Raw genomic sequence first — 27,754 nt, 5'->3', positions numbered from 1 at the left:
ACAAAAAAATGTGTTGATCCAAGTGATGCTTGAAGCGGTAGAAAGATTAGGGAAACTATTTTTTAATGCAGGCCACCTACTTTACCTCAATTCTATTGTTCTTATGGCATTTTTTTCATTTAATAAACAGTTATTTATTGAATATGTTCTCTGAGTCAGATATGTCAATTCTTGTGTCACCTAGAGGGATTTGTGTACCACATACCCATTTTTCTTCATGTCTTATTCTTCTTGGGCTTAATAAACACAAAAGCTTTGATGGGGAAAATGGAGTATGATAACACTGGAAATGTAGATGGTCACTCAGAGATATTTACAGAATCAAAATTCTGGTGTCTCAAGTTGGATAATGACTCCTTAATACATAAGGTGATATTAGAGTCTGGATGACTGCATGAGCCTTTCCACCATTTAGTGTTATGTGAAATTTTCATCAATGTAACTTCATACATATTGAGACACTATTGATTTGTAACCTGAGTTTGTATTTATCTTGCAGCTGAGATTTTGGAGTGCAATACTTTTTCTGCTACTGATCTGCTAATTTAAAGAATGCTTGCTTTCTTTTAGCCAATTTTAGAAAATGTTAAAAATATTTAAGAGTTTTTTCTTTTCTTTTTTTTTTTCTCAGACAGGGTCTCACTCTGTCCCCCAGGCTGGAGTGCAATGGTGCAATTTCAGCTCACTGCAACGCCTGCCTCCTGGGCTCAAGCAATTCTGCCTTAGCCTCCCAAGTAACTGGGACTATAGGAGCACAGCACCACACCCGGCTAATTTTTGTATTTCTTGCAGAGATAGGAATTTTCTATTTTGGCCAGGCTGGTCTTGAACTCCTGAGCTCAAGCAATTCACCTGCCTCAGCCTCCCAAACCGCTGGGATTACAGGAATGAGCCATGGTGCCTGGCCTTATTTAAGAGTTCTTATTGATAATTCTACTAGTATAGTATTAGTTTGAATTAAGCATTTAAAAAACATACCATGAAAGTTTATTTTTCTAGTTATTGTATATATAATAGTACATTCTCTTGTTGCAATCAGATTGCAAAGCTGATTATTCTTTTCTGTAACCTTTTAATAGAGGTTAAAGGTTACAACCTCTAACCTTTAACCTCAATGTGGTGAAACCCCATCTCTACTAAAAATATAAAAATTAGCTAGGCCTGATGGTGCACGCCTGTAATCCCAGATCCTCTGGAGGCTGAGGCATGAGAATTGCTTGAACCCAGTAGGCGGAGGCTGCAGTGTGCTGAGATCATACCACTGCACTCCAGCCTGAGTGATAGAGCATCTCAGAAAAAAAAAAAAAAAAAAAAATTGGTGAATATTTCAGGAAGGGCAAAGATTTCTGTAAGATTATCTGAGGTTGGAAGTTCTGACAATGTCCAAAAATTTTAGATGCTTTTGTAAATACTCTGGATTTGGCCAGTGGTCTCTCTTTCAATCTATTATTATACCAAAATGTTCTAATCTCCTTTGAAATTAACTACAAAATTATCTCTACTATTGGGGTTATGAACAAAGTCAGTAACAATAAAATCATCTGGGAAAAGATATCAGTAACTAATTAAAGCAGTACTACCACTACATTGCTAAAAGTTTATTAAAAATAGATTTCTTCTCTGTCCGGGCAGGGTGGCTCAGGCCTGTAATCCCAGCACTTCGGAAGGCCGAGGCGGGCAGATCACTTGAGGTCAGGAGTTTGAGACCAGCCTGGCCAACATGGTAAAACCCCATCTCCACTAAAAATACAAAAATTAGGCTGGGCGCCGTGGCTTACACCTGTAATGCCAGCACTTTAGGAGGCAGAGGTGGGTGAATCACCTGAGGTCAGGAGTTTGAGACCAGCCTGGCCAACACTGTGAAACCCTGTCTCTACTAAAAATACAAAAATTAGCCAGCGTGGTGGTGCGTGTCTGTAATTCCAGCTACTTGGGAGGCGGAGACAGGAGAATTGCTTGAACCTGGGAGGTGGAGGTTGCAGTGAGCCAAGGTCGCGCCACTACACTCCAGCCTGGGCGACACAGAGAGACTCCGTCTCAAAAAACAAACAAAAATTAGCTGGGTGTAGTGGCAGATGCCTGTAATCCCAGCTACTCGAGAGGCTGAGGTAAGAAAATCTCTTGACCCCGGGAGGCAGAGGTTGCAGTGAGCCAAGATTGCGCCATTGCATTCCAACCTGGGCAACAGAGTGAGACTCTGTCTCAAAATAAATAAATAAATAAATAATAAATAAATAAATAAATAAAAAATAAAAAATAAAAAGTCTTCTTATTCATAATTGCCAAAACCCGGAAGCAACCACGATGTCCTTCAGTAGGTGAATGAATAACTAAACTGAACTATGTGGTACATCCAGACAATGGAACATTATTCAGTGCTCAAAAGGAAACGGGCTATCTAGCCATGAAAAGTCATATTAAATGCATATTATTAAGTGAAAGAAGTCCATCTGAAAGGCTACAGATTGTAAGATGCCAACTTTATACAACATTCCGAAAAGGCAAAACTATGGAGATGGTAAAAATAAGAATGTTTGCCAGGGATTTGTGGGGAGGGGGAATAAACAGGTGGAGCATAGGTTTTTAGCTCCATATGATACTATGATGGTAGATACATGTCATTACATATTTGTGCAAACCCATAAAATTACACCACCAAGAGTGAACCCTTATGTAAACTGTGGACTCTGGGTGAGTATGATGTGTCAATGCAGGTTGATTAGTTGTAAGCAATGTGCTGCCCTGGTAGGGATGCTGATAATGGGGAGGCTGTGCATGTGTGGGAGTAGAAAGTGTATGGAAAAATCTCTGTACCTTCCTCTCAATTTTGTTGTGAACCTAAAACTGCTCTAAAAGAAAAAACTCTAATAAAAATATTTATAGCCCTATGTAATCAGGAAAAGTTTGTTTTTTTTTTTTGAGATGGAGTCTCACTCTGTCGCCTAGGCTGGAGTGTAGTGGCACAATCTCAGCTCACTGCAACCTCCTCCTCCTGGGTTCAAGTGATTCTCCAGCCTCAGCCTCCTGGGCAGCTGGGATTACAGGCACCTGCCATCATGCCCAGCTAATTTTTGTATTTTTGTAGAGATGGGGTTTTATCATAGTGGCCAGGCTGGTCTCGAACTCCTGACCTCAGCTGATCCACCTGCCTCAGCCTCCCAAAGTGCTGGGATTACAGATGTGAGCCACTGTGCCTGGCCACTGCTAACACCTTGATTTTAGACTTCTGGCCTCCAAAAGTGTGAGAGAATACATTTCTATTGTTTTAAGCTATCTAGTTTTTGGAACTTTATATGATAATCCTAGGAAACTAATACAGATATATATTGCATGGTTCTAGTTATGTAACAACCATAAAACAACATAATTATGACAGAGAACATGTGAGTGGTTGCCAGGGGTAGGGATGAAAAAACGATCGACGTGGCTATAAAGGGCAACACGGGAATCGGTGGTGATGGCACAGTAGAGGATTCTGACTGCAGTGACGGTGATGCAAGGCTGTATATGTGACAAAACTGCACAGAAGCGCAAGCACACACACAAACACACAGAGTGCACACATGGATGCTGAAACCTGAATGTGCTCCATGGATTGTGCCTGTGTCAGTTTCTTGTTTTTTTTTTGTTGTTGTTGTTGAGATGGAGTCTCACTTTGTTGCTCAGACTGGAGTGCAGTGGCGTGATCTCGGCTCACTGCAAGCTCTGCCTCCCAGGTTCACGCCATTCTCCTGCCTCGGCCTCCCAAGTAGCTGGGACTACAGGCACTTGCCACCATGCCCAGCTAATTTTTTTGTATTTTTAGTGGAGACAGGGTTTCCACTAAAAATTAGCCGGGACCATTAGCCAGGATGGTCTCGATCTCCTGACCTTGTGATCTGCCTGCCTTGGCCTCCCAAAGTGCTGGGATTACAGGCGAGAGCCACTGTGCCCAGCTGGTTTTGGTTTTTACTGTGGTTACTGTGGGTGCGGGGTATTAACATGGGGGTGGAGGGGTGCACCAGACCCCCGGTATATTTCTTTGCAATCTACTGTGAAACTATAATCATTACAAAATAAAAGTTAAATACGAAAACTATCTTTTTCACCTTCATGACTTAGTCTTTAGTGTAATATAAATACAACTGAATCTGGTTCTTTTTTTTTTTTTTTTTGAGACAAGGTCTTACTCTGTCACCTAGACTGGAGTGCAGTGGTGCAATCACAGCTCACTGCAGCAAACTCCTGGGCTCACGGGATCCTCCCACATCAGCCTCCCAAGTAGCTGAGATGACAGGCATGCAGCACCATGCCTGGCTAATTTTTTATTTTTTTGTAGAGATGGGGTTGTGCTTTGTTGCCCAGGCTGGTCTGGAACTCCTAGTCTCAAGAGATCCTCTAGCCTCAGCCTCCCAAAGTGCTAGGATGACAGGTGTGAGCCACCACACCTAGTCTAGGTCTGTTTTTATGGCTCGAGTTCCAGCAGTGACTCATGGTGCCATTCTGAAAGTCAACTCTCACTGCCAAGGATGCAGGCCACTGGCTTAACTATGGACTGGCCCCAGGATTCAGCTTATTTCAATTCCTTCTTGAGACAGCTGGTTTCTGGTGATTCTCTTACAAAAGCAGACTATAGGAGACAGATAGAATTTCAGTGGATCACGGAACCTGTTCCATTGGGTTCCAAGTCTTTGACTGTTTTGTGGCTGTTGGACCACTGATCCTTAGGCACACATGCCCACTGGAAGTCATGCTCACTGAAAGCTGCACTTGCACTGGTGGGAGCCTGTTTTTTGGATAGGAGGTGATTAACATATCTTCTCTACCTCCCTGAAGGAGGACTCCTTCACAAGGCAAGGTGGATGACCTGCTTCACTCTTGGTCTTTCTTTGCCCCAGAGTTCCCCCTCCAACTGGCTTTGGTGCAAGCATTTTGACACCTGCTTTCTTTACTTTCAACCTCAGTCTCAGCCAGAGGGCCATGGGCAGGAGTGTGAGCTGCAACTGCCACGTGGCTGCTATGAGGACAGCATTCTCCCTGTGGGTGAATGGCACCTTCACAGAGAGCCACCGCCTGGCCCATGACCCAGAAGAGCAGGAATGTGCCAGATGCCCAGGGCATCCCCACACACACTGACCCTTCTCAAGGTGAGCAGAGGAACGTGAAGGCAGTCTTAGGTCTCCTCAGGCTTGGAAAGTATGAGACATAGTACGTGCCCTGCCTCGTCCTTGCTGGGAGCCCTATCCTCCTATCTGCTGAGCTGGACACTGGGGTGCTCACAGGGAGTACCACTGAGGGACTCATGTCAGTCATTCTCTAATTCTTCATGAGAGGCACTGATCAGCTGTCAAATGATGAAAAGGGGAACAGATGAAGAGAAAACAAAGGAAAAAGGGTATTTCAAAACTCCTAAATTCATCCTAGAACAATCCAATATGGTGAGAGAATGTCACACCCATTTGACAGACAAGGACATGAGACAATGCAGTGAAGTACCTGCACAAGCTCAGCCAGCATGTGGTTGGGGGTAGGGGTGTGTTGCGTCCCTGCTCCACCCCCAGGGCTCCAGGTAACTGAAGGATTGTGGAGTCAGGAAGCACCATGGGACACTGGGCTGAGTAAGAGTTAGGAAACCCACGCCAGGCTCCACCAGGGTTTGGTTGTGTGTATCAGAGACAGCAGATACCAGGCCTAGCCTTGGTCTTCTCCACTTGGAATTAAGAACAGTGACAGTATTGCTGCTGAGATAAAATGATATATACACGAGCATGGTTGGAAAATCTGAAAAATCTCTCACAGAAATTAAAGGTGAAGTATTGATAATAAAAAATAAAGAGCTAAATGTGGTTCATTTATATTCAAAACTCAGCCCTCTGATTTCCTTTCTGTGGGCAACACTCTATGCGCTGGCAAGCACTAGCTAATCCACAGGTTAAGCTGCAGAAACACACACACACACTTTTTGCAGAGAAGGAAAGGAAAGGCAATTGACAGTTACTAGCATATCACCTAAAGCACACTCCTTACATATGAAATGTAAAAATTAAATTGAGATAAAGCCTTAAAGTTCTTTCATATGATGATCATATGTATCAGCGCTGTGTTCTTGTGCAGCACCTATGGCATCCTTAGGTAACAAGCTTGCACCCTAATCTGTGGCTGTCAGTAGATGGCCCTCCCTGTCTCCTCTCCCTGACACATACCACACTGCACATTCAGTACAACCTACAGGATGCCAGGAGACACAAGGGTTGTTTTTTTTTCTGCGTCACAGTTCCTGTGCCCTCCAGCCATGCTCAGCACCTGAAGAACGTGAGCAAACCAAGGCCTGTGGGCTAATCCAGCCCACCCCCTGCTTATGTGTGGCCTGTAAGCTAAGCATGGTTTTTATATTTATTCAAAGTTGTTACATTTTTAAATGGTTAAACAACCATAAGAATATTTTGTGACAAGTAAAAATTAAGTTAAATTCAAATTTTGGTGTCTGTAAATAAAGATTTCTGAAACACAGCCCTGCTCATTCATTTGTGAATGACAACATGACTGCTTTTGCACTGCAAGGTGAAGCTGAGTAGTTGCTATGAAAACCACACAACCCAAGAAGCCTAAAATATTGACTATCTGGCTCTTTACAGAAACAGTCTGCCCACTACTCCTGATGCAGATGGAAGAGGAGCTGATTTAACATGCTTGTGGTAACAATGATTTAATGATACTCGTATATATGCAACTCATCAAGAACTTGACTAGAAGTTAAGAAACATATTCTTTTAGTCACTCTCTTGTTCTTCTACTGTCTAAGACTGATCAGAGAAATGCAAAGAATTTGTTCAAAATAAATGCACAACAGAAAATAACTCTGGATAACTTAAGCAGAAGAGAAAGGCTCCAAAACCAGGCAGCTGAATTGGGTTGTATGCAAGCATGAATGCTTTGTAGAGATTCATAACAAGCATGTAAGAGGAAATGGCACAAGGTCTGGGTGTGCTTTAGCATATTTCATCAGCAAAAAGAAAAGTGAGGGGTGTGAGTGTCAGATCTTGATAACCAGGCATAGTATGATTAGAAGACAGCCCCTGGTCCACCCCCACCACTGTCCCCTGACTCAAGGTGCACTGGGGCACCTGGCTGAGGTTGCTGGCTGAGGTGCCAGCCTCCTGCCCTCCCTTGAGACTCCTTGCTGGGCAATTCCTGGGTATTCTGGCCTGGCTGGTAGCTGGTGATCCACTGACGGCCCAGGTGAGTGCAGGCATCTGGGGCCTGGTTTGCTCCACTTATACACACCCTCAAGGAGGCAATGTGTGGGGCACTCACTCTCTCCTGCACCATGGCAGATGCACCCAGTGCACATTGCCTATGAGTAGATAAGAGTTTAACAACCAGGATGTTCTCAATCCCTCTTGGATGATTAGATCTACATGGATATTCCTCCATAAGGTAAGGGCCAGCAGAGGTTTCTTGCAGAATGTAGTCCATGCATTCAAACTGGCAAGCAGGTCTCCTTCCCTCCTCTACTCCTAGCTGATTGACAGCAAGCTCCTCTAGGCCGCTGCTCCCTAGAATAGCCCGAGGCCTCATAGGGACCATGGAGGTGGTATGGGAGGGCTTTCAGTTTCGAAGGCTCTAAAAGTTCCCAGAAGTAGCTGAGCTTAATCCTGAGATTACCATTTCCACCACATAAATGAAATTTCTGCATCTCTTTCCTTTCTTCAACCTGCCTAAGTGTCAGGAAAGAATGAAAATTACTGGGTTGAGAAGCTTTGGGGACAGGGTTGTACCTGGGTGTCTTATACCCCAGTGCTTAGCACAGTGGCTGGTAGTCTGCACCTGTAAAAGGAATGGATTTACTACCACTTCAGTATATGGGGCATACTTAACTGGACTTTAAAAACGCTCTTCTGTTTTGGCAATCTATTAATTTCCAAAGGAGACTGCCCTTTAACAAACCTCTAACACCGTGTGTGTGTGTGTGTGTGTGTGTGTGTGTGAGAGAGAGAGAGAGAGAGAGAGAGAGAGAGAGAGAGGCTGAGAGATTGAGAGACAGAGACTGAGAGATTGAGACAGATTATTACCTGTGGTCTTTGGTAAATCACCCTGGCATAGAAACTGCAACGGGTACCAAGATTATTCATCTGGAAAGGAATTAGAAAAGGTTGGCAGCATTACACAAAGCACACAGACACAGCTAATACCTAAATAACTTGTTAGAAACAAAAACATTACCTGGATAATGTCTCTTAAGCAGCGGGCAACTGGAGGCTGGTAAAGCTTATAAATGGGGTCTCCGTCAATTATATCAATTTGTCCCAGATTTGGATGAGCTGTGAGGATGTAACATAAGGCTGGAGGAGGCAGATGAGTTTTTATCTGTTTACATGAGGCAAAAGCAGAAGGTGAATGTATTGTTAAAAGACTCAAGCACATGATTAAAATCTCCTCTTTAATATATACATACTCGCTTACAGATGCTTCCTCTCTCTGGAATGCTATACAAGGAATGGATTGCATTGTTTACTTCTGGGACCAAGTATAAGAACTTCCATACTTATGAACCTATTAATTCAAGATTTCATTTTAGAAGTCTTTCAGGTTATACTGAAAATATTATGTAGAAATTACTTCCCCTTAAGTAATCTAGAAATGGCTTTTTTTTTTGTTTTTTGAGACAGAGTTTTGCTCTTGTTGGCTGGATTGCAATGGCGCCATCTCGGCTCACTGCAACCTCCGCCTCCTGGGTTCAAGTGATTCTTCTGCCTCAGCCTCCTGGGTAGCTGGGATTGCAGCCATGCGCCACAATGCCCAGCTAATTCTGTATTTTTAGTAGAGACGGGGTTTCTCCATGTTGGTCAGGCTGGTCTCGAACTCTCGACCACAGGTGATCCGCCCGGCTCGGCCTCCCAAATGCTGGGATTACAGGCGTGAGCCACCGTGTGTTTTGACAACTACTATGCTGTTTGGCACAGTACAGGGTCATAGACTTAGCACTACTAAGAAGTCAGCCACAACCTAAGGAAGACAGCCTCAGTTGTTTTGGGAACTCTGGCCCAAAGCAGCAGCTGGTTAACCTGCTGGAAAAGGTTCAGGAGGGAGAGGAGGGAACACTTTTCATCCATTTTGCTTCTTCTGAGACACTATCATAGACAAGCAGTGCAATGGAAGTTCCTGGCTACCCAGGACGTTGTACGAATGTCTACGGATTGTATTGAGTTCCTGCTCCAATTGGTAACTGAGTGTTGGTTCTATGAGTGACTAGAAGTTCGTGGGAAAAATTCTATATGTTTGCTTTAGTATGAGGCTGAGACCTCAGTTGCTCCAACAGTATATAAGGGTTGTGGTTTACGCATTCATCATAAGTTAACTTCAAGAAAATGTTGTGCAGCACAGTAGGGAAGGCAGCCAGAGCTTGGTCTCCAGGGACCTGAATCCCAATCCTGGCTCATATTCATATGTCACCACAAAGGAACTGGCTGCACAGGGGCTCCTTGTTGCCACTGGAGTGGGGGACATAGACCATGTGGGTGGCAGTGATGATGCCTGGCTTGGCACCTGGCATGGAGTAGTCCGCAACTGGGGAAGTTTTTCCAGTGCCGGGCTTACCTCTTCACAGGGCTGGTCACGGCCAGGTGTTTTCAGAGGTATCGCTGGGGGCCATAGGGTGTCAATCAAACTAAAAATCCCCGCTGTCCTGGAACAAGGAAAGTTAACAGTATTCATCATCAGACATCCCTTACTGAGTACTAGGCCAGTGAGCTAGTAGAATGCTTAACAGCCTCTAATGCCTAAGGCCATGGAACTACAATTCGAGATGTGTGGCAATTCAGATGGAGAAGAAAGAAGGCACACAGACAGATGGACAGACACTGTGGGAAACCAACTGCACAACAGGAACTTGTTCACTAAATTAGGATCCATCCACACAGTTAAATATTATACAGTCACTGAAATGGTTACAAAGAAAATATTTATGGACATGGAAACACGTTTGTGATACCCTGCTAAGAAAAAAGCGGGCAACAAATTAACTCTCTCACTCTGTGTGTGTGTGTGTGTATGTGTATCTATGCATGCATCTATATATATATTAAGCCAAAGGAAAAGACTGAAGCCTATAAGAACGTTTTTAGTGGTTATCTGAGTAGAGTTTGGAGGTGATATTTACTTTCTTCCCTTGGATTGGGTATTTTGTATATTTTCCCCAAACAGATATGTATTACATGTAAGAAAAGTTATCTGAGCTGGGTGTGGTGGCTCATGCCTATATCCCAGCACTTTGGGAGGCTGAGGCGGATGGCTCACCTGAGGTCAGCAGTTCGGGACCAGCCTGGCCAACATGGTGAAACCCTGTCTCTACTAAAAATACAAAAATTAGCCAGGCATGGTGGCAGATGCCTGTAATCCCAGCTACTCGGGAGGCTGAGGCAGGAGAATCTCTTGAACCTGGTAGGTGGAGGTTGCAGTGAGCCGAGATCACGTCATTGCCCTACAGCTGGGCAACAAGAGCCAAATTCCATCAAACACAAGAAAGAAAAGTTATCTGAAGTAAAATATATAGAAGGACACAAAAGGACAACACTGTTATGATTTCAGTTATATGGTTCTCACCTTAGATCTGACTGCACTTCCGAGACCTGGCTCTAACCTTTACCTGAGCCCCTTGTTAACAGAGATGGGAAACAGCAGGGCCCCTGGAGTCAAGAAACTCATCTTGCTTCAGCTCTGCCTTTCACACACTGTGAGACCTTGAGAAAATGCTTGGATCTTACATCAGCCCTTCTGGGCAACTGGGGGTTGCTGCTGGCATTATTGCAAGGAGTAAAGGAAGTAAAGAACATATGTGCAGCACCTACTAGGGTTTCTATACTCAGAGTGAGTATCCAACACATTAGCCACTTGATATTACTATAGTTACCAGTATTGTCATTGCTAAAGCCATAAACTTTTATGGTTTTTTGCTCAAAAATCTGCCCAGTTTAAGACAGAATTTTAATCCTAGTGTTACTCTGTGAAGAAACAGAGTAAAATTAGGGTATGATAAAAGATGAGTGTAAAAAAAGGTCTTTATACAGTATAGAAAAATAAACAACCCTTTCCAGATAGTGAAAGAGTGCTTATCAATTTTCCTAAAATTTTGGAGTTTTCCAAAAAGTGTTCTGTGAAGTGTAACCCATGAGAACAGAACTCCATGCCTGTTGCTGTGTGGTGTATCTGTGGCTGGCAGGACCCTCACACACTACAGTGGGACTGGACATGGCAGAGTGCCTGGAGAGCCCCGTGTAAAGGGCACCTGTGGCATACTGTTTTAAACTAAAGCTTCTCCCATTTATAACCATGAAACCCTTTTTGGTGTAATCACTAACAATGTCCTGAGAAACTAGTGTTCCCTTGGAATTCTCTTTGAGAAATGCTGTTCGAGAAGCACACAGCCATAGGAAAGTTCTATTTGAATTTAATGACTTTTATTTAGAGGATGGTACCAGCTAATTAAAAAAGTTTAGATATATTATACATTTATATTTAATGCACGATGCTTAGCTGAAGAATGGCTATGAGTTAAATAAAATGCTTAGTCTCATAAAAAATCAGCTTCTCCACTGTTTTTAAAAACTATTTTAAAAATAGATAATGGTTTGGATGGCCACTGTTGCCTTGTGAAGCAGAGTTGTCTGGGGCCAGCTAACACATTCAAATGACTCCCGCCTCTGTTGGGCATAGACTTGGTGCAGAAACTCACTTTTGGCACAGTTAAAAAGTGTATTGTTCCTCCCACTGCAATTCATTCTTTACTATTCATTTGGTTACACAGGAAACATTCTTTTAAAAAAGTGATCCTTTAAAAATATGTTTAAGAAACAAACAGTCTGACAGGGGAGTGGCTACCATAAGTCTGTCTTTTCAAAAATTAATAAACATTTTTATTTAAAAAGTTTAAAATGTAAATGTTTAATTAGAGAAAAAGGGGACATACAGATTAATTCATTATGCTTATGATTTGATAACATCATTATGTTGGAATAAATTTCTTGGGGTATACCTTAATTTATAGATTGGATAAAATGAGTCTGTAGACAAATTTTGGTCATTAATCTGTGACAACAAAAGTTTGTGGAGCAGACAAGGAGAGAGGCAGGGCCAGCTGTCCTACCCACCAGGTCCCCAGTTTGGCAGGCTCTGCAGCGGTCAGCAGCTCTCCCGGCAGCTCCCACAAGACTCCCAGAGAGCATGGGTGGAGGTCAACTCAGCTACCCATCACTGAAGGGAGAGCCATGTTTCCCATCACACTCAGTCACAGTTCATCTGACCTCTAAAAATCAGCTGTATTTGAAGAGCAGCAAGAAGAGGGCTGGGGAGTGGTGCAGAACATGCAAAGGAAGGTGACAGCATGGCACATGGCACAGGCAGGGAACGGGGACAGCCTGGGAGCCTCCTCTGTGCACTCACTTGGGGGCTGCGGCAGACCCATCTGCATGCACAGGGTGTAGAACACGCAGCTGCGCCTGGAGGCGGGAGGAGGGAGGTAGGAGGCCTGGCGGGACCCAATAAGAGCTTTCCTAAAGTCACGCTCAGGAACCTGAAAGACTTTCAGCGCTATGTTTTTATTATAATAACCAGTGTACTTTTTAAGTGGAAAGATATCAAGATCTATACACATGTTAAAATTATATCTACCAAGTTATACTTAAAATGGTTGAAATTGTAAATTTTATAGTACGTTATTTTACCATAATGAAAATTATATTTAACAGAAAAATAAATACGAAGTGTTTTTTTTTTCTTTTTTTTCTTTTTTAACAGTGTCTCTTGCTCTGTAATCCAGGCTGGAGTGGCACAATCATGGCTCACTGAGGCCAACCCTAAGACTGTTTTCGAGTCTTCCACATTCTTTAAAGCAAGGCCACCCTGACATGTGACTAGTCACTGAAGTGTAACAGGCACTTTCTAAGAACATGTTCTCACTTATAAAAAAGCCCTTGGAGACATCCCTCAAGAGAGACAGAGTAAGGATGGGGGCACCACATCATTTACATCTCATGAGGGCCCTATGGAGAGGCTGAGACTCAGCTGTACTGGAGATGACCCGCACGCAGAGGGGGTCCTGCCAACTCACGTCCTCCAGGGCTGAGCCTGCACACTCCAACCCCATGACACTGCGGGTGATGTGCATTTGCTCAGAAGAATGCTGGCCACAGACCTGGATAGAGAGGATACTGTCCACCTTCTACAGTGGAAATTCCAAATCTCTCTCAGCTTCATCTTCCTCCCTTGTAGGATTCTGTAATTCTCTAATTCCTAGTGCTGCTGCTGTCCCTCGCTGACACGTGCCTCTGTTTGAGGAGGAAAGACGGTTCCAAAGTCTCCAGTGTTAGGTGTGGGTGGTGAAGCAGACACCTTTCTATGCGAGCATGGCAGCATGGGGCGCTAGAAACAGCCAGCCATCTGCGATAAGTGCCTTCTGCAGGAATGACAGGTGAGTTTGCCTGACTGAAGACTTTTTGTGTTACAAAGTGCTCTCTGGTGCAAAACAGAATTGCACCTGAATATTTCCAATCTATTTGTAATGAAAAATTTACAAAGAGCCACTAACTTTAATTTTAAAAACATTTTCAAATTTGTTGTTTTAGTATTTACCAGATCCTTGAGAGAGAAAAAAATACTCTAAACATTATAAAGGATTAGGAATAAACAGATGGAGATATTTACATGAAGCAAAGTTAACTTATTTCTTAGAATGAAAAAAAAAATCAATTTTCTTGCCTGAATTCTGTTGTTGTTAACATATTTTGGAAGCTGTCAAAATCTAAGTAGAAAACAAACCACAAAGGAAGAGAACCAACTTGAGACCATCTTCAGAAAAAATTTACAAATTCAGTTCAAGAATCAGAAGTGATGTCAAAGGACAGATGTTTCTCCTGAGTAAACTAGAGCCAAGGTTTCCCATCCTGCGACAAGAAAGGTGCATGGAAATGAGTAAGCTACACAGGTGCAGATAACTTTAACTGGGTACCTCCATTTCCTGAATTCCTAAAAAGGCAGCCCCAGTATCACGCATGAGCTCAGAAGTGAGGATGGGGCAAGTCCTGGGGCAATGGAAATCGTCTGCAGACCAAGAAGAGAGTGGGAGTGGCACCACGCCCAAGAGAAGTCTAAGAAATACACAACAGAGGAAGGAAGCAGAGTTCTTGCCTCACTGCCATGGAAACAATGCTAAATTTACATATTTCTACACACATTTTATGGATATTTTGGTGTGGCAAATGATCTACTTCCTCTGGCCTCATTATAGCTGGTATTAATTATCTTGACTGGTAGATGACAAATGTCATTTGGAAAACCAACCATCCAAAGTAAAGGTAACCAAGATTTCCATACTTCAGTCCACCGGAAGAAAGTAAATATGGAAAATCTTGTTTGCGCACCGGAACATTAGCTGATATTATCAATTTGCTTACCTATTCTCTAAGTTATTTCAGGGGTTATTTTTTCCATCTGATACTGTCTCATCCAGCTAACTCTCAAATCTTCACAGGGCAATTTAAAACTGCCTGAACCACTTTCTTTTGGGTGTGGATAGAGTGGAATTTGCTTTAGGAGATTTAAGCCACAATGGTGCTGTGGACAACAGAAAACGGAAAGATAACAAGGAAGCACCTGGCCCATGATGGACTCATCCTCACAGAGCTTGGAATCTTTTTTTTTTTTTTAACCAAGCAAGTATTTTGGGTATAAAATGTTCTTAAAATTTGTCATGTTGCTGCTAATTTATCTGTACCTGTCACTGTTATAGAACTCATACCTCTCCAAGAGAGTTCATTTGGATAGTGGAATACTTTAGACCAGTCATTCTTAAAGTGGGGTCTGGGGGTCGCTGGAGGTTCCGAGAGCCTTTCAGGCAGCCTACAAGGCCAAAACTGTTTTCTGTCAAGCCTTTATTTTTCTTTCTCATTTCCATTCTCTCATGAGTGTACAGTGGTATTTTCTAGAGGCCCATGATGTGTGATATTACAACAGATTGAAGGCGGAGCACAGGTGATAATCCATCATCTCCTGTTCAACCAGTGAAGAGACCTGCAAAATACAGGGCAATGCAACTCTCATCGCTAAATATTTGTTTTTGTGTTTTAGGAAATATTTTTCATAAAAAATGTTATTTAGGTCATCATATAATGGGTTGATTATAGATGCTTTTAGGTAAATCAATGTGTTAAATCTTTTTCAGTTTTAATTTCTAATAAGGTAAACACTGAGTAACATATTTTTTTAAAAAAACCTCTTTGGGCCCTCATTACTTTTTTATATTACACACACACACACACACCAAATACATATATTTTTTGGAGACAGAGTCTTGCTCTGTCACCCAGGCTGGAGTGCAGTGGTGTGACCTCCTGGGCTCAAGCAATCCTCTAGCCTTAGCCTCCCAAGTAGCTAGGACTACAGGTGTGTACCACTATTCCTAGCTAATTTTTTAAATTTTTCGTACAGATGGGGTTTCACTATGTTTCTCAGACTGGTCTCAAATGTTTGGCCTCAAGTGATCCTCCTGCCTTGGCCTCCCAAAGTGCTAGGATTATAGGTGTGAGCCATCATGACTGGCCAGCCCTCATTCATTTTTATTTGTTTCTTTCCTCCCCGCTTGTTTTTTACATGCTCCTATTCTTTAGATTGTCTCCCCTCTCTGACTGTCTCCCTTTCCTCCCCAATGCTGGCCACATACTACACATCTTCCCCGACACAGCAGGGTCTCTACATGCCAGAGACAACAGACTTCAGACATATCTGGTAGGCTGTATTTTAAGATATAATCTCAATGCAGTCTAAGAAACAATTTCCTATTTGCTGATGAATCATTATCAATAGTGTCCAATAAACTTAGATAGGAGTCCTATTTTGAGTTGCAAAGGTAACTTCCCATTCATTGTAAAATTAGGTTAATGCACCTGCGTTATTTATAAAGAATGTAACACTTCCTATAACTCCATTCTTTCCTGTGGCTCCACACTCAACATAAAAATAGTACTTTTAGGAGCAGGCCAACCTGCAGTGTTGAGAAAGACCTATGGAGACTCTGAGGAAGTCTCTCTGGACTGGAAAGGAGCTCTTCATGTGGCTCCTGGGGCTAGGGCCAGCCTCCCACACTCCCACCCTGGAAGGTCCACCTCTGAGAAGGGCTCTTGGCACTGCTGTGGCTCCCACTACATGAATGTCACATCGGTGCCAAAGAGAACAGCAAAGGCCGAGCAGTCTTGAAGAGGCAATTCCTGTAACAATCACTGTTGGGTTTTGTACAAGGGCATAGGTGAGAAGAGGCAGAGAAGTCACCCCTGATGCCACTCCAAGGTGCCTCTGCCCCACCTCACCCTCTGTTCTGGGGCTGGTCACCACCGAGATCCTCTAGTTTAGTTAGTGCTGCCTGTTTTGTGTCCTCACGAGAATGTGAACCTCCTGAGGGCAGGCTCTGTGTATCTGTTCTCTGTGGAATCCCAGTGCCTATAGATGAGTCTGGTTCCTGGGAGGTGCATAACACTGGCATGGCATGAGGCCATGAATCTGGCATGCTAGCTAGCAGGGCCGGCAAGACTCTTCAATCCCACCAGCCAGTACTGCACAGTGAGGACACATGGCATTTCAGCAATGCCAGCACCTGCCACATATCACAAGTGTCCTTCAATGCTTCAGTCTGAGAACTTTTCATGAGCCCTGATTTCTTCTGTAAGAAACCCATGGCTTCTGATAAATTTCTTTAACCTAAATTCCCTTGTTCATTTCATTCATTTAATATTAAACTCTAGGCTAGTTGGAGATACAGTTTAGGTATATAATTAAGAAGTAAAAATAATGCCTTCCACAAGACAGCTTATCTCCTTTTATGTCACCCTTATATACACAAAAAACAACCCTGAGTGAATTAAACTTTTGCCTCGATACTGAAATGGATTTCCTCCAACAAGGTTTGTTCTGTTAGGTAGACAGCAACAAATAGCTCAAGAGATCATGAACAAACTGGCAGGAGCCATGGAAACCTTGAGACTCTAACAAGATTAGATTTGCAGTGATTAAAATGTACCATTAGGCTGGTGGGATGTTAAAATGAGGCCATCACTCTGGAAAACTGTGTGGCAGCAATGCAGCCATTCATCTCCTTGCTGTCTATCCAAGAGAACTGGAACTTACATCCACACAGAAACTTGCATATGAATGTTCGCGGCAGGATTATTCAAGATACCCAGAAAGTAGAAACAACCCAAATGTCCATCAACTATTGAATGGATAAATTTGATGTATCTATGTCATGAAATATTCAACCAGAAAAAGAATGAAATTCTGGCCGGGTGCGGTGGCTCACACCTATAATCCCAGCGCTTTGGGAGGATGAGGCAGGTGGGTCACTAGAGGTCAGGAGTTCGAATTAGCTGGACGTGGTGGTGTGCACCTGTAATCCCAACTATGGAGGCTGAGGCAGGAAAATCGCTTGAACCCAGGAGGTAGAGGTCGCAGTGAGCCGAGATGGCACCATTGCACTCCAGCCTGGGCAACAAGCGAGAAACTCGGTCTCAAAAAAAAAAAAAAAAGGAAATTCTGATACACGTTACATCATGGATGGACCTTAAAAACATTCTGCTAAAATGAAAGACACCAGACACCAAAGGTCACATCTGTATGGTTCCACTGACAGGAAACGTCCAGAACAGGCAAATCCATAGAGATGGAAAGTAGAGGAGTGGCTGCCAGGGGAGGGGAAGTGCAGAGCTCCTGTTGAAGGTACTAGGTTTCTGTCTGAGGTGATGAAAATGTGCCAGAATTAGGGTGCTGGTTGCACAACTTTGTGAGTAAAATAAAAACCAATGATTCGTACATTTTAAAAAGGGTAAATTTTAGGATATGTAAATTATGTCTCAGTCAAGCTGTTATTTAAAAAGTGTTATTAACTTAAGACAGGGGCCTCTAATCAGGAGACCACTAAACCTAACCTGAAATACATCCATTGCTATACTTTCTTCACCTCTGCTTAATGATTTTGCTACAAATATTATCTTTCTTCTCTTTCCTTAAAGCCCCCACTCAAACTAATCTCAAAGTTTCCAGGAAATGAAAAGCTGGGGACTTCTGCAATAAAAGAGTAGTCCTGTTATCTTCACTGGAAAGCTGACACAGAGTCCAGGAGCAGCACAGGGCTGGGAGTGAACCCAGTGGCTTCAGCACTCTACTTTTGGAGTGGCTGCACTTCCTTTTCCTAAGTCAAGCTAGTGGAACATTAGTTCCATGTAACCCCTGGTGTGCCTGTTGGCCCTGCTAAGCCACAGGAGCGGGTCTTGAGCACCAGACAAGATAGCCTTGCACTGTGGCTCTTCAGAGGACAGAGACAGTACCTGTGCTGGGCCCAGGGTTTGTGGCAGCACAGGAGAACATGGCTTAGAATACAAAGAAAAATATTTCCTTGGGTTTCCACATCTATATAAAACTGTGGCCACGTGAATTTCATACTTAAACCCTCTTCTATGACATAAGATATTGTGGAACAGTAAAATGCACACTATAAGGCAGTATTTCAGTAATACTTCTGGTGTGTCCTGGAGCAGCCCTTCAATCACTGTGGTGGGACAGCCAGGAAGGGAATCTGATCAGGCATTCTGACTCCAGAGATATATCTCTGCTAAGAATATCCTATGAATACCGTATAGATGTGGGAACTTACGAAACATTTCCAAAGCAAGTTCATTGAATTTCAGAAAGATAATTTTTCTTTTTCTTTTCTTTTTTCTTTCTTTCCTTCTCTCTCTCTCCCTCCCTCCCTCTCTCTCTCTCTCTCTCTCTTTTCTTTTCTTTTCTTTTATTGAGATGGAGTCCTGCTCTGTTGCCCAGGCTGCAGTGCAGTGGCGCAATCTTGGCTCACCGCAACCTCCGCCTCCCAGGTTTAAGTGATTCTCGTGTCTCGGGCTCCTAGTAGCTGGGATTACAGGAGTGCACTACCACAAAGGGCTAATTTTTGTATTTTTAGTAGAGATGGGGTTTTGCCATGTTGCTCAGGATGGATTCAAACTCCTGACCTCAAGCAATCTGCTCTCCTCGGCCTCCAAAAGTGCTGGGATTACAGGCATGAGCCACTGCACCCGGCCAGCAAGATATTTTTCAGATTGTAGCTAGCTGGAGAAACTGAAAGAAGGAAATTAAAACACACATCTGAAATTAAGCCCTTTGCATGATTCCTTTGAATCTCTGCTTAAATTTATATAATTATATAAGATAACTTTGTAACTCTGGAATGTCTCACATTTTACAGGACATCTGCTAGTTTTTTTATTTTTTGAGACAGAATCTCGTCTTGTTACCCAGGCTGGAGTGCAATGGTGCGATCTTGGCTCACTGCAACCTCCGCCTCCTAGGTTCAAGTGATTGTCCTGCCTCAGCGTCCAAAGTAGCTGCAACTACAGGCATGTGCCACCATGCCTGGCTAATTTTTGTATTTTTAGTAGAGATGGAGTTTCTCCATGTTGGCAAGGCTGGTCTTGAACTTTTGGTCTCAAGTGATGTGCCCGTCTCAGCCTCCCAAAGTGCTGGGATTCCAGGCGTGAGCCATCGTGCCCAGCCTGCTAGTTATATTTAAAAATGTCTTTTGTTAAAGACAGGGCATTAAAAATAATATATATATATATAATATATATATATGTAATATAAAACTAATAATATATATAAAGAAAAAAAATCCTCCTAATCAACTCTTGACTCAAGATTGGGGACATAAAATTATTAAGTAGTATAATTTAGAAACTTTGTAAAAACAATGTTCTTTACACACTTCTACTTCATCAGGAAATTACACACACACACTCAACTTCACAGGAAATGAAGAGCTCCTGAAACATGTTGCTATCTGCAACTCTGCAAACAGTTCTCTCTTCTGTCCTGGTGGTATTATTCCAAAAGCCTCACATGATCCACGCGCTCACCAGCGTGGAGGTGGAAAAACCCACACTTCCACACAAAATCTGTCAACCCATATCTCTTATAGACACGTAAGTTTTTTTTTTAACCAAATATTACAAGTGTGCTCTGATACTTAACAAAAACCCTTGTCTCCTTACAACATCCTATTATCTTAAATTCACACATCATGTAGCTTCCCCTCGTAATGCTTCAAAGACTGAAACTGTGAGTCCTATTAAAATAATTTACATTGACGTGCCAAATAATGAAGAGGAAAACAACAAAATATCCTTTATGGAGCAACCAGGCTTCAACCTAATCAGTAAGCAGCCTGCAGTGTGCCACGGCCGGCATTGGAGTGTGCTTCATCAGAGCTCCCACGCCACCCCCAGTCACAGAGAGTTGCGGAGGGGAAGGGACTGTGGCTTATGTCACAGTCAGACATCTGGTGTGGACTCTGTTCCGATGCCTCCCCAGCAAGGTGCCCAGTACCATGAAGCTACACTATGCTTCAAGTTGCCAGAATGGATGCAGAATTTGCTTGGGAGCCATGTGAAAGTGAGCTTTAACCCGACTTTCCTACTTTCCAGTTGTATGGCACAGGGTAAAATCTTTATTCCTGATGAGCTTCAAGCTCCTCATCTGTGAAGTGGGTAAAATAATATCTGCTTCTGAGACTTATGTTGAAGATCATACAAAACAAGCCTAACTGGCCTACGATAAACGGTAGCTCTTGACTTTTACACTTCACTGTTTCCCTTGGTGCTCAAGTTAATCTCATTTTACCTGAAGGAGACACAGACCCATAGCCTCTGCTGGGAGTGTTCTGGTTAAAGGTAACCCAACCAACCCGGGAGAGCTATGGGTCCAGAAGCCTTTTCAAAGACACTTAATGCCTCCTGGGGTCCTGCCTGTGGGTCATGAAAACAAGTCCAGTTACATACTCTGTTCAGGCAGTTCTACTTTGGGAATGCTATCTGCTCCCCCTTCAAAAATCGGTCCTTCTGCTGATAAAAAGACAAGCCACCTACATACAACACATAAATTATATACAACCAATGAAGGACTACTACTCAAAATATATAAAGCTCAAAACCCCCAAAGACAAATAAACAAAAGACTTGAACAGCACTTCATCAAAGTGGAAACACAAATAGCAATACACAGCAAAAGGCTCTCAGCCTCAGCAGTAATCAGGAGCTGGAATTTAAACCACAGTGAATTCCACTACAGACCTACCAGGCTGAAAAAAATGCAGTTGGGAAAAAAGATAACGAGGACACCTAAGTGTACCAAATAATGGAGCAGGAGCTCTACTATGCTAACAGGAATGGAGGCTGAATTCCGCTTCTGGAAGACAGTTTAGCATTATCCATTGAAGGTTAGGAACACCCCGCCCCCACGATGTGCACACCTGTGCCCTAGGGGATACACAGCAGGGACTCCTGCCCCTGCCAGCAGTGACCGGAAATGCCTAGAACAACTGCATGAAGAAAGAGATTGTGGTAAATGCATAAAATGGAATGAAAATGAATAAACCGGAGCTACCTGCAATAGACAGATGAATCTTACAAGGTTTATTGGTTTAACACTATGTTGTCTCCAGTCCTCTGTAAGGGGCCCCCACACCAGGGTCCTTTTGTGTGCATCTGGGGCCGCGGCATCTCTAGTGAGCAAAAAAAGCAAAACACAAAGAATGTGCAAGCATGATGCTGTTTCCATAAAGTTCAAAAACAGGTAAACCTATACGCGCACACATACACACTTTTTTTTTTTTTTTTTGATAGCCAGGTCTTAATCTGTCACTCAGTGATTCTCCCACCTCAGCCTCCCAAGTAGCTAGGACTACAAGTGTGCACCATCAAACTCGGCTAGTTTTTTATTTTTATTTTTTATTTGTTTAGAATGAATTCTTTTTAAAAAAATGTTTGTGGGTACAAAGCAGAGAATCAGGAGGGTTCTTCTGTTTTCCCTAGAGTAGTTTTTTATTTTTTATAGAGATAAGGCCTATGATGCCCAGGCTGGTCTCGAACTCCTGGCCTCAAGTGATCCTCCTGTCTTGGCCTCCTGAAGTGCTGGAATTACAGGCGTGAGCCACCGTGCCCAAGCTAAATATATTTTTTAAAGATGTATAAAAAGTAGTATAACTGCAAAGAAACACATGGAAGAAATTTCAGAAGTGTGAAGATATTTAGGATTGGGGTGGGGGCAGCAGGTGGCTTTTGGATACCCGCCATGTTTATTGAATTACAGTGGTGGGTTCGTGAGTGAGCTTTATTTATTCACTTATTATTTGTTACAATCTACAATTATGCCATCTTTCATATGCTTGTTATATTTAACAGTAAAGAAGGTTAAAATATAAGCTCAATAAATAAAGGAGATACAGACAGAGATACACAAGGAAATGTGTTGCAGCACTGCTTTGAAGTGTTAAAAACCAGAAACAACCTGAGTATCTATCAAGAGAGGGACATCCTGATGAAATTAAGTGAAAAAGGCAAACCATATCTTTTTGTTTATAGATACGTCTACATTCATGGAGAAAGATGTGAAAGATTACCTACTGGGGTAAATATCCAGTGGGTAAAAGATAAAAGAGAGATCAAATTGTTGTTATAATTTATGTTAGTTATGTGAACAACAACAACCAACAAAAGCAGTGGCTATATTACTATTGCATTTACGGATCATATTGAAAGTCCTAATCTGAGGCCTTTTACAAATGTATGGTCCAGATTCAACGGCTTCATCACAACCCACCCCGTTGTTGGTGTCTTGAGAAAGAGAAGTAAATTATCTTGCTTTCATTTAACAGTAATGAAAACTAAAAGTAATGATATTAAAAGTAATGGCAAAAACCGCAATTACTTTTGCACTAACCTTTTTTAACAGCTGATAATTTTTGTTAATAAGTATCTAAGTAAACGGCAAAAAAAAAAGAACACTAACTAAACCAAAAGCAGGCAGTGTAATTATTTACTATGGATTTAATACACTTCCTGGTTACTCAAGACAATCCTAGTATAGTTTATTGCTGTTGTTTAACAAAAACAGTGGAAAATACCAAGAATCTAAATTAATATCAACATCACTGACAAGAAATAATCAGATTTTTGTTTTGAGGGCCAGGGGTTATAACTATAAAACAAACAAGAAATTTATAGAAATGAATTATCCTAAAACTGGAAGTAATTAAATGTCAGCTGTAGTACCGAAAATCAGACTTTGGAATTTGGCATACCTGTCTTGAGACCCAGCTCACATACAGGGATCCAAATTACTTAATGTCAGTGAACTTCAGGGTCTTATCTAAAAAATAAATACCATGATCTAATTTATTACCTAGTTTGAAGGTAAAACGAAAAAAATAGAGTGACTCTAGCAAAACTCAAGCTTTCTTTTCTTTCCACTTTCAGCATCCCATATTAACAGAGAGATTTTCTTGGTAAATTATAAAGATTTAAGTGTTTTTTCCAAAATTCAAATCTGTAAGATTTTCCAATTTTGAGAATTCAGCTAATAATAGCATATTTAAAGTAAGTATTTGGAGTTTTTATTTGAGATTAACAGGAACATTTCTATTCTGCTTCTGAATCATACTGCTACCCAGTGTCCCCATGATAGCAACTACTGCCGCAAGCTATTAACCCGAGAGGAAGAAAGAAGAACAACTATGGAATATGTGAAATGTTTTTATGAGCAATTAATCCACAACAGATGCTTTCAGACTATGCTGCTGGACTCCTAAGGAGCTGGGTGGGGAGCCATGGTGGCCCAACTCATCCACCTTCCAGAACAAACAACTTCACATACTTTGTTTTGTAAGCTTCTCCTTCCCCTTCCCTTCTCTCTCCTCCTCCCTTCCTTCCCTCCCTCCCTTCCCTTGTGTATAGACAGGTCTTGAGATGTTACCTAGGCTGGCCTTGAACTCCTGTGCCCAAGTGATCCTCTTGCCTTGGTCTCCCAAAGTGCTAGGATTACAGGTATGAACCATCGTGCCTGAACACATTTATATTAAAGAAAAACAGGCCGGGCGCGGTGGCTCAAGCCTGTAATCCCAGCACTTTGGGAGGCCGAGACGGGAAGATCACTAGGTCGGGAGATCGAGACCCTCCTGGCTAACACGGTGAAACCCCGTCTCTACTAAAAAATACAAAAAACTAGCTGGGCGAGGTGGCGGGCGCCTGTAGCCCCAGCTACTCGGGAGGCTGAGGCAGGAGAATGGCTTAAACCCAGGAGGCGGAGCTTGCAGTGAGCTGAGATCCAGCCACTGCACTCCAGCCTGGGCGACAGAGCGAGACTCCGTCTCAAAAAAAAAAAACAAAAAAAGAAAAAGAGGGCCAGGTGTGGTGGCTCACCCCTGTTATCCCAGCACTTTGGGAGGCTGAAGTAGGCAGATCACGAGGTCAAGAGAGCAAGACCATACTGGCCAACATGGTGAAACCCCGTTTCTAATAAAAATACAAAAATTAGCTGAGTGTGGTGGTGTGCACCTGTAGTCCCAGATATTCGGGAGGCTGAGGCAGGAGAATCGCTTGAACCCGGGAGGTGGAGGTTGCAGTGAGCAGAGATCAAAAAAAAAAAACAAAACAAAACAACAAAAAAACAAAAACCGAAAGTCTTAAAACCACTGGCCTCCATCACTGCACTCCAGCCTGGGCAACAAAGTGAGACTCTGTCTCAAAAAAATAAAGAAAATAAAATCACTGACCTCCTACTGGTAGATGATTATGATTTCTGTGGTAGGAAGGACAGTGAGGGGAAGGGTGGGGGAAATATTTTTAAGAGAAGAAATGATTAAAAAAAGAATAAAACAAAACCCTGCCCATTTACTGAATTCTAGACTTACTGTGCTACAAGGTAAGTTAACTAGTTAAATTACTAACCTGGAGGGATAAGTGGTATGTTTTTATGCTGTCATATCAGCTGACCTTCCATTTGTTTTTGTTTTGTTTTGTTTTGTTTCTTTTTTTGAGACAGAGTTTTGCTCTTGTTGCCCAGGTTGGAGTACAATGGTGCGATCTTGGCTCACTGCAACCTCTGCCTCCAGAGTTCAAGCGATTCTCCTGCCTCACTTTCCCAAGTAGCTGGGATTACAGGCGCCTGCCACCAAGCCTGGCTAATTTTTTTGTATTTTCAGTAGAGACAGGGTTTCACCACGTTGGCCAGGCTGGTCTTCAATCTTTGACCTCAGGTGATCCACCTGCCTCGGTCTCTCAAAGCGCTGGGATTATAGGCATGAGCCAGTGCATATGGCCCATTTGGTTTCTTTTATCCCCATTTTAAACTAAATCTCTCTGTACAAATCCCACTGGCTTCATTATCCATTCTTTCCCATTATTGGGTTATTGACAATGCCTAGCAATGGTCCAACTGGATGATTTATATTCTTCCTTGGGAAAAACATGGAATACTTTCAAACTGTATCATTTTTCTAAATTACTTCTGATTTCTTTCTTCTACCCATTTTGTTTGTAAAAACAAGACAACAAAGTCTTGGGTCAGTGCTGGCTGGACTTCTACTTTTTCAGTTAAGTAGAAAGAAAAAGTCTGAGGAAGAAGGGAAAAGCAACTTCTTACATGCTAGTTTACACTGCACAAGGTACTTCTATGAATGTGATCTCATTAAATTCTCCTAACAACTTTCGGAAGTAGATTTATCCTTGTTGATAACTAAGGATGGGATTAGTACCAATCAACCAGCAAGTTTAAGAACCAATGTATTAACCAAGATATATGGATTCTAAAGCCAGAGCTGTGAATCAGTCCTGAATTACAGCTGTCTCCCCTCAGTGATCAGGATGCTCCTAGAAGTTTTTTTTTTTTTTTAAAAAACCATTAAGTTCCCTTGAGTAAGCCTGGCCCACACAGTCAAATAATTCAGAGCTAACTCGGTTATACTGTGTCCCTTGGTCATGTGGAAGTAGGTAGTGGAGTGAGGGAGGAAGAATAAAGTCACTTTTGAGAACACTTCTAAAAAATTTGTTTTTATAGCCAAGAAAAATGTTTAACAGTTTGTTAGGTTCAGATTTCATCATTTATTAATCAGGTTTTTTTTTTTTTTGAGACGGAGTCTTGTTCTGTCACCCAGGCTGGAGTGCAGTGGTGTGATCTTGGTTCACTGCAACCTCTGCTTCCTGGGTTCAAGTAATTCTTCCTACCTCAGCCTCCCGAGTAGCTGGGACTATAGGCACGCATCACTATGCCCAGCTAATTTTTTGTATTTTTAGTATAGACAGGGTTTCATCGTGTTACCCAGGATGGCCTCGATCTCCTGACCTCGTGATCTGCCTGCCTCAGCTACCCAAAGTGCTGAAATTACAGGTGTGAGTCACTATGCCTGGCCAAAGTGGGTTTTACTGAACACTGTGCTAACTGCTATAGAGGATACAAAAATAACACTTGGCCCTGAACAGCAGCCTATTTTTGGTCAAAAGATGGTCTGGTCTAACCAAATTGAGTATCCCTAATCTGAAATTCAAAACTTTTTGGGCACTGGTGTGACACTCAAAGGAAATGCTCTTTGGAGTATTTTGGATTTCATATTTTCCCATTAGGGATGCTCAACCAGTAAGTATAATGCACCTATTTCAAAATTCATAAAAATTGGAAATTTGAAACACTCCTAGTCCTAAGCACTTCAGAAAAGGGATGCTCAACTTGTACTGGGGAAATAAGTTTATGGGTGGAGGGTAAGGTCATTTTACTCTGAGTGCTTTCCCACGGGCCTCTGCCTAGAAACTCGAACCTATGAGTCCTAGCCAAAGGGCTCCTCCCCTGCTGACCAAAGCAGATGAAGGGGATGTTCACCCACTCCAGCAAAAGTGTTATTAACCTGCTGCTCTCTGGAGTGTAAACGCCTGGAGGGCAGGAGCTATGACTTCACATGCCCATGCTAAGGTGCTGTTTGTTAAATGAGTAAGTGAAGCCATAGCAACATAAAGAAGGCTGTAGTCAAAGTAGAACTTTTATCTAATTGACAATAATGTGAACTTCTTTCTGTTGAGTAGTGGTAAGTACAGTCCAAAAGTTTTAAATAGTTTTAGCTTCAGTAGTAGAAGGGTAGGTACTCAGGGCAGGAATGCTGGGAATGGTTAATGCTTAGCCTACACAGTTCAAACAGAATCTCTCAGATGGTTTGTGGTTCTCATTCATCCTCCTTCCTGTGATCAAACAGATGAGTGTTCCAAGCCTGATCACAGTCCCTTGTCTTCCCTTTGCATGCTTTAATCACTCTTGATTTTCACTCCCATTGATAGTGAAAGTAGATTACATAGAGTAGACATAAAAATCAGGATTCTTATCTTAAGGATAAGAGATCTTCCACTGAAAGACAAAAGTGATGGCTGGTTTAGAGGGGTGCCCATTTTAATAAACAAATCCATGTTCTTATTTCCCCAAAATAGCCTTACTGGCCAAGGTTAATAATAACTGGCATTTCCTTTTTGAGCCCCTATTCCTTATGTTATACCTTTTTGATATATGTGGAATTATGCCCAGAAGTTCCATTGAGAAACTATTCTTTTCCAACTGAACTTATGAAATATCTGTAGTTATTTTCATAACAGCATAAGCACTTTCTAGACATTCAGTTCATTTTTCTTTTTTAAACTTGAGGTAAAATTAATATAACATAAAATTATAGTAAGAAAATAACTAAAGTAAATTAAAATTTCATAAAAATAGTCATTTTAAAGTGTGTAATTTAGTGGTATTTAGTACATTCAGAATGTTGTGCACACACTACCTCTATTTAATTGCAGAATATTTCCATATCCCAAAGTAGACCCCATCCCCATTAGCAGTCACTCCCATTTCCTCTCTTCTCAGGCCCTGGCAGTCCATCTGCTGT

General features: G+C 42.3%; 1 protein-coding gene across 9 annotated transcripts in view; it reads right to left on the bottom strand.

Moving 5' to 3' along the window:
* Nucleotides 1-27,754, bottom strand: part of SPIDR (scaffold protein involved in DNA repair) — a 499,470-nt gene that overhangs the window by 26,753 nt on the left and 444,963 nt on the right. For all 9 annotated transcript variants that reach the window (XM_033203530.1, XM_033203531.1, XM_033203528.1 and 6 more), the window contains 3 exons: nt 9,577-9,664; nt 8,203-8,346; nt 8,052-8,111 (listed from right to left, as the gene is read on the bottom strand). In XM_033203530.1, the coding sequence (XP_033059421.1) occupies nt 8,052-8,111; nt 8,203-8,346; nt 9,577-9,664 (292 nt within the window). The remainder of the gene's footprint in view (nt 1-8,051; nt 8,112-8,202; nt 8,347-9,576; nt 9,665-27,754) is intronic.

The sequence above is a fragment of the Trachypithecus francoisi genome, unplaced genomic scaffold (assembly GCF_009764315.1).
Source record: "Trachypithecus francoisi isolate TF-2019V2 unplaced genomic scaffold, Tfra_2.0 Lachesis_group7, whole genome shotgun sequence".
Taxonomy (NCBI): domain Eukaryota; kingdom Metazoa; phylum Chordata; class Mammalia; order Primates; family Cercopithecidae; genus Trachypithecus; species Trachypithecus francoisi.
Note: the sequence above shows the minus strand (reverse complement) of the source record. Positions and strands in the feature narration are given on the sequence as shown.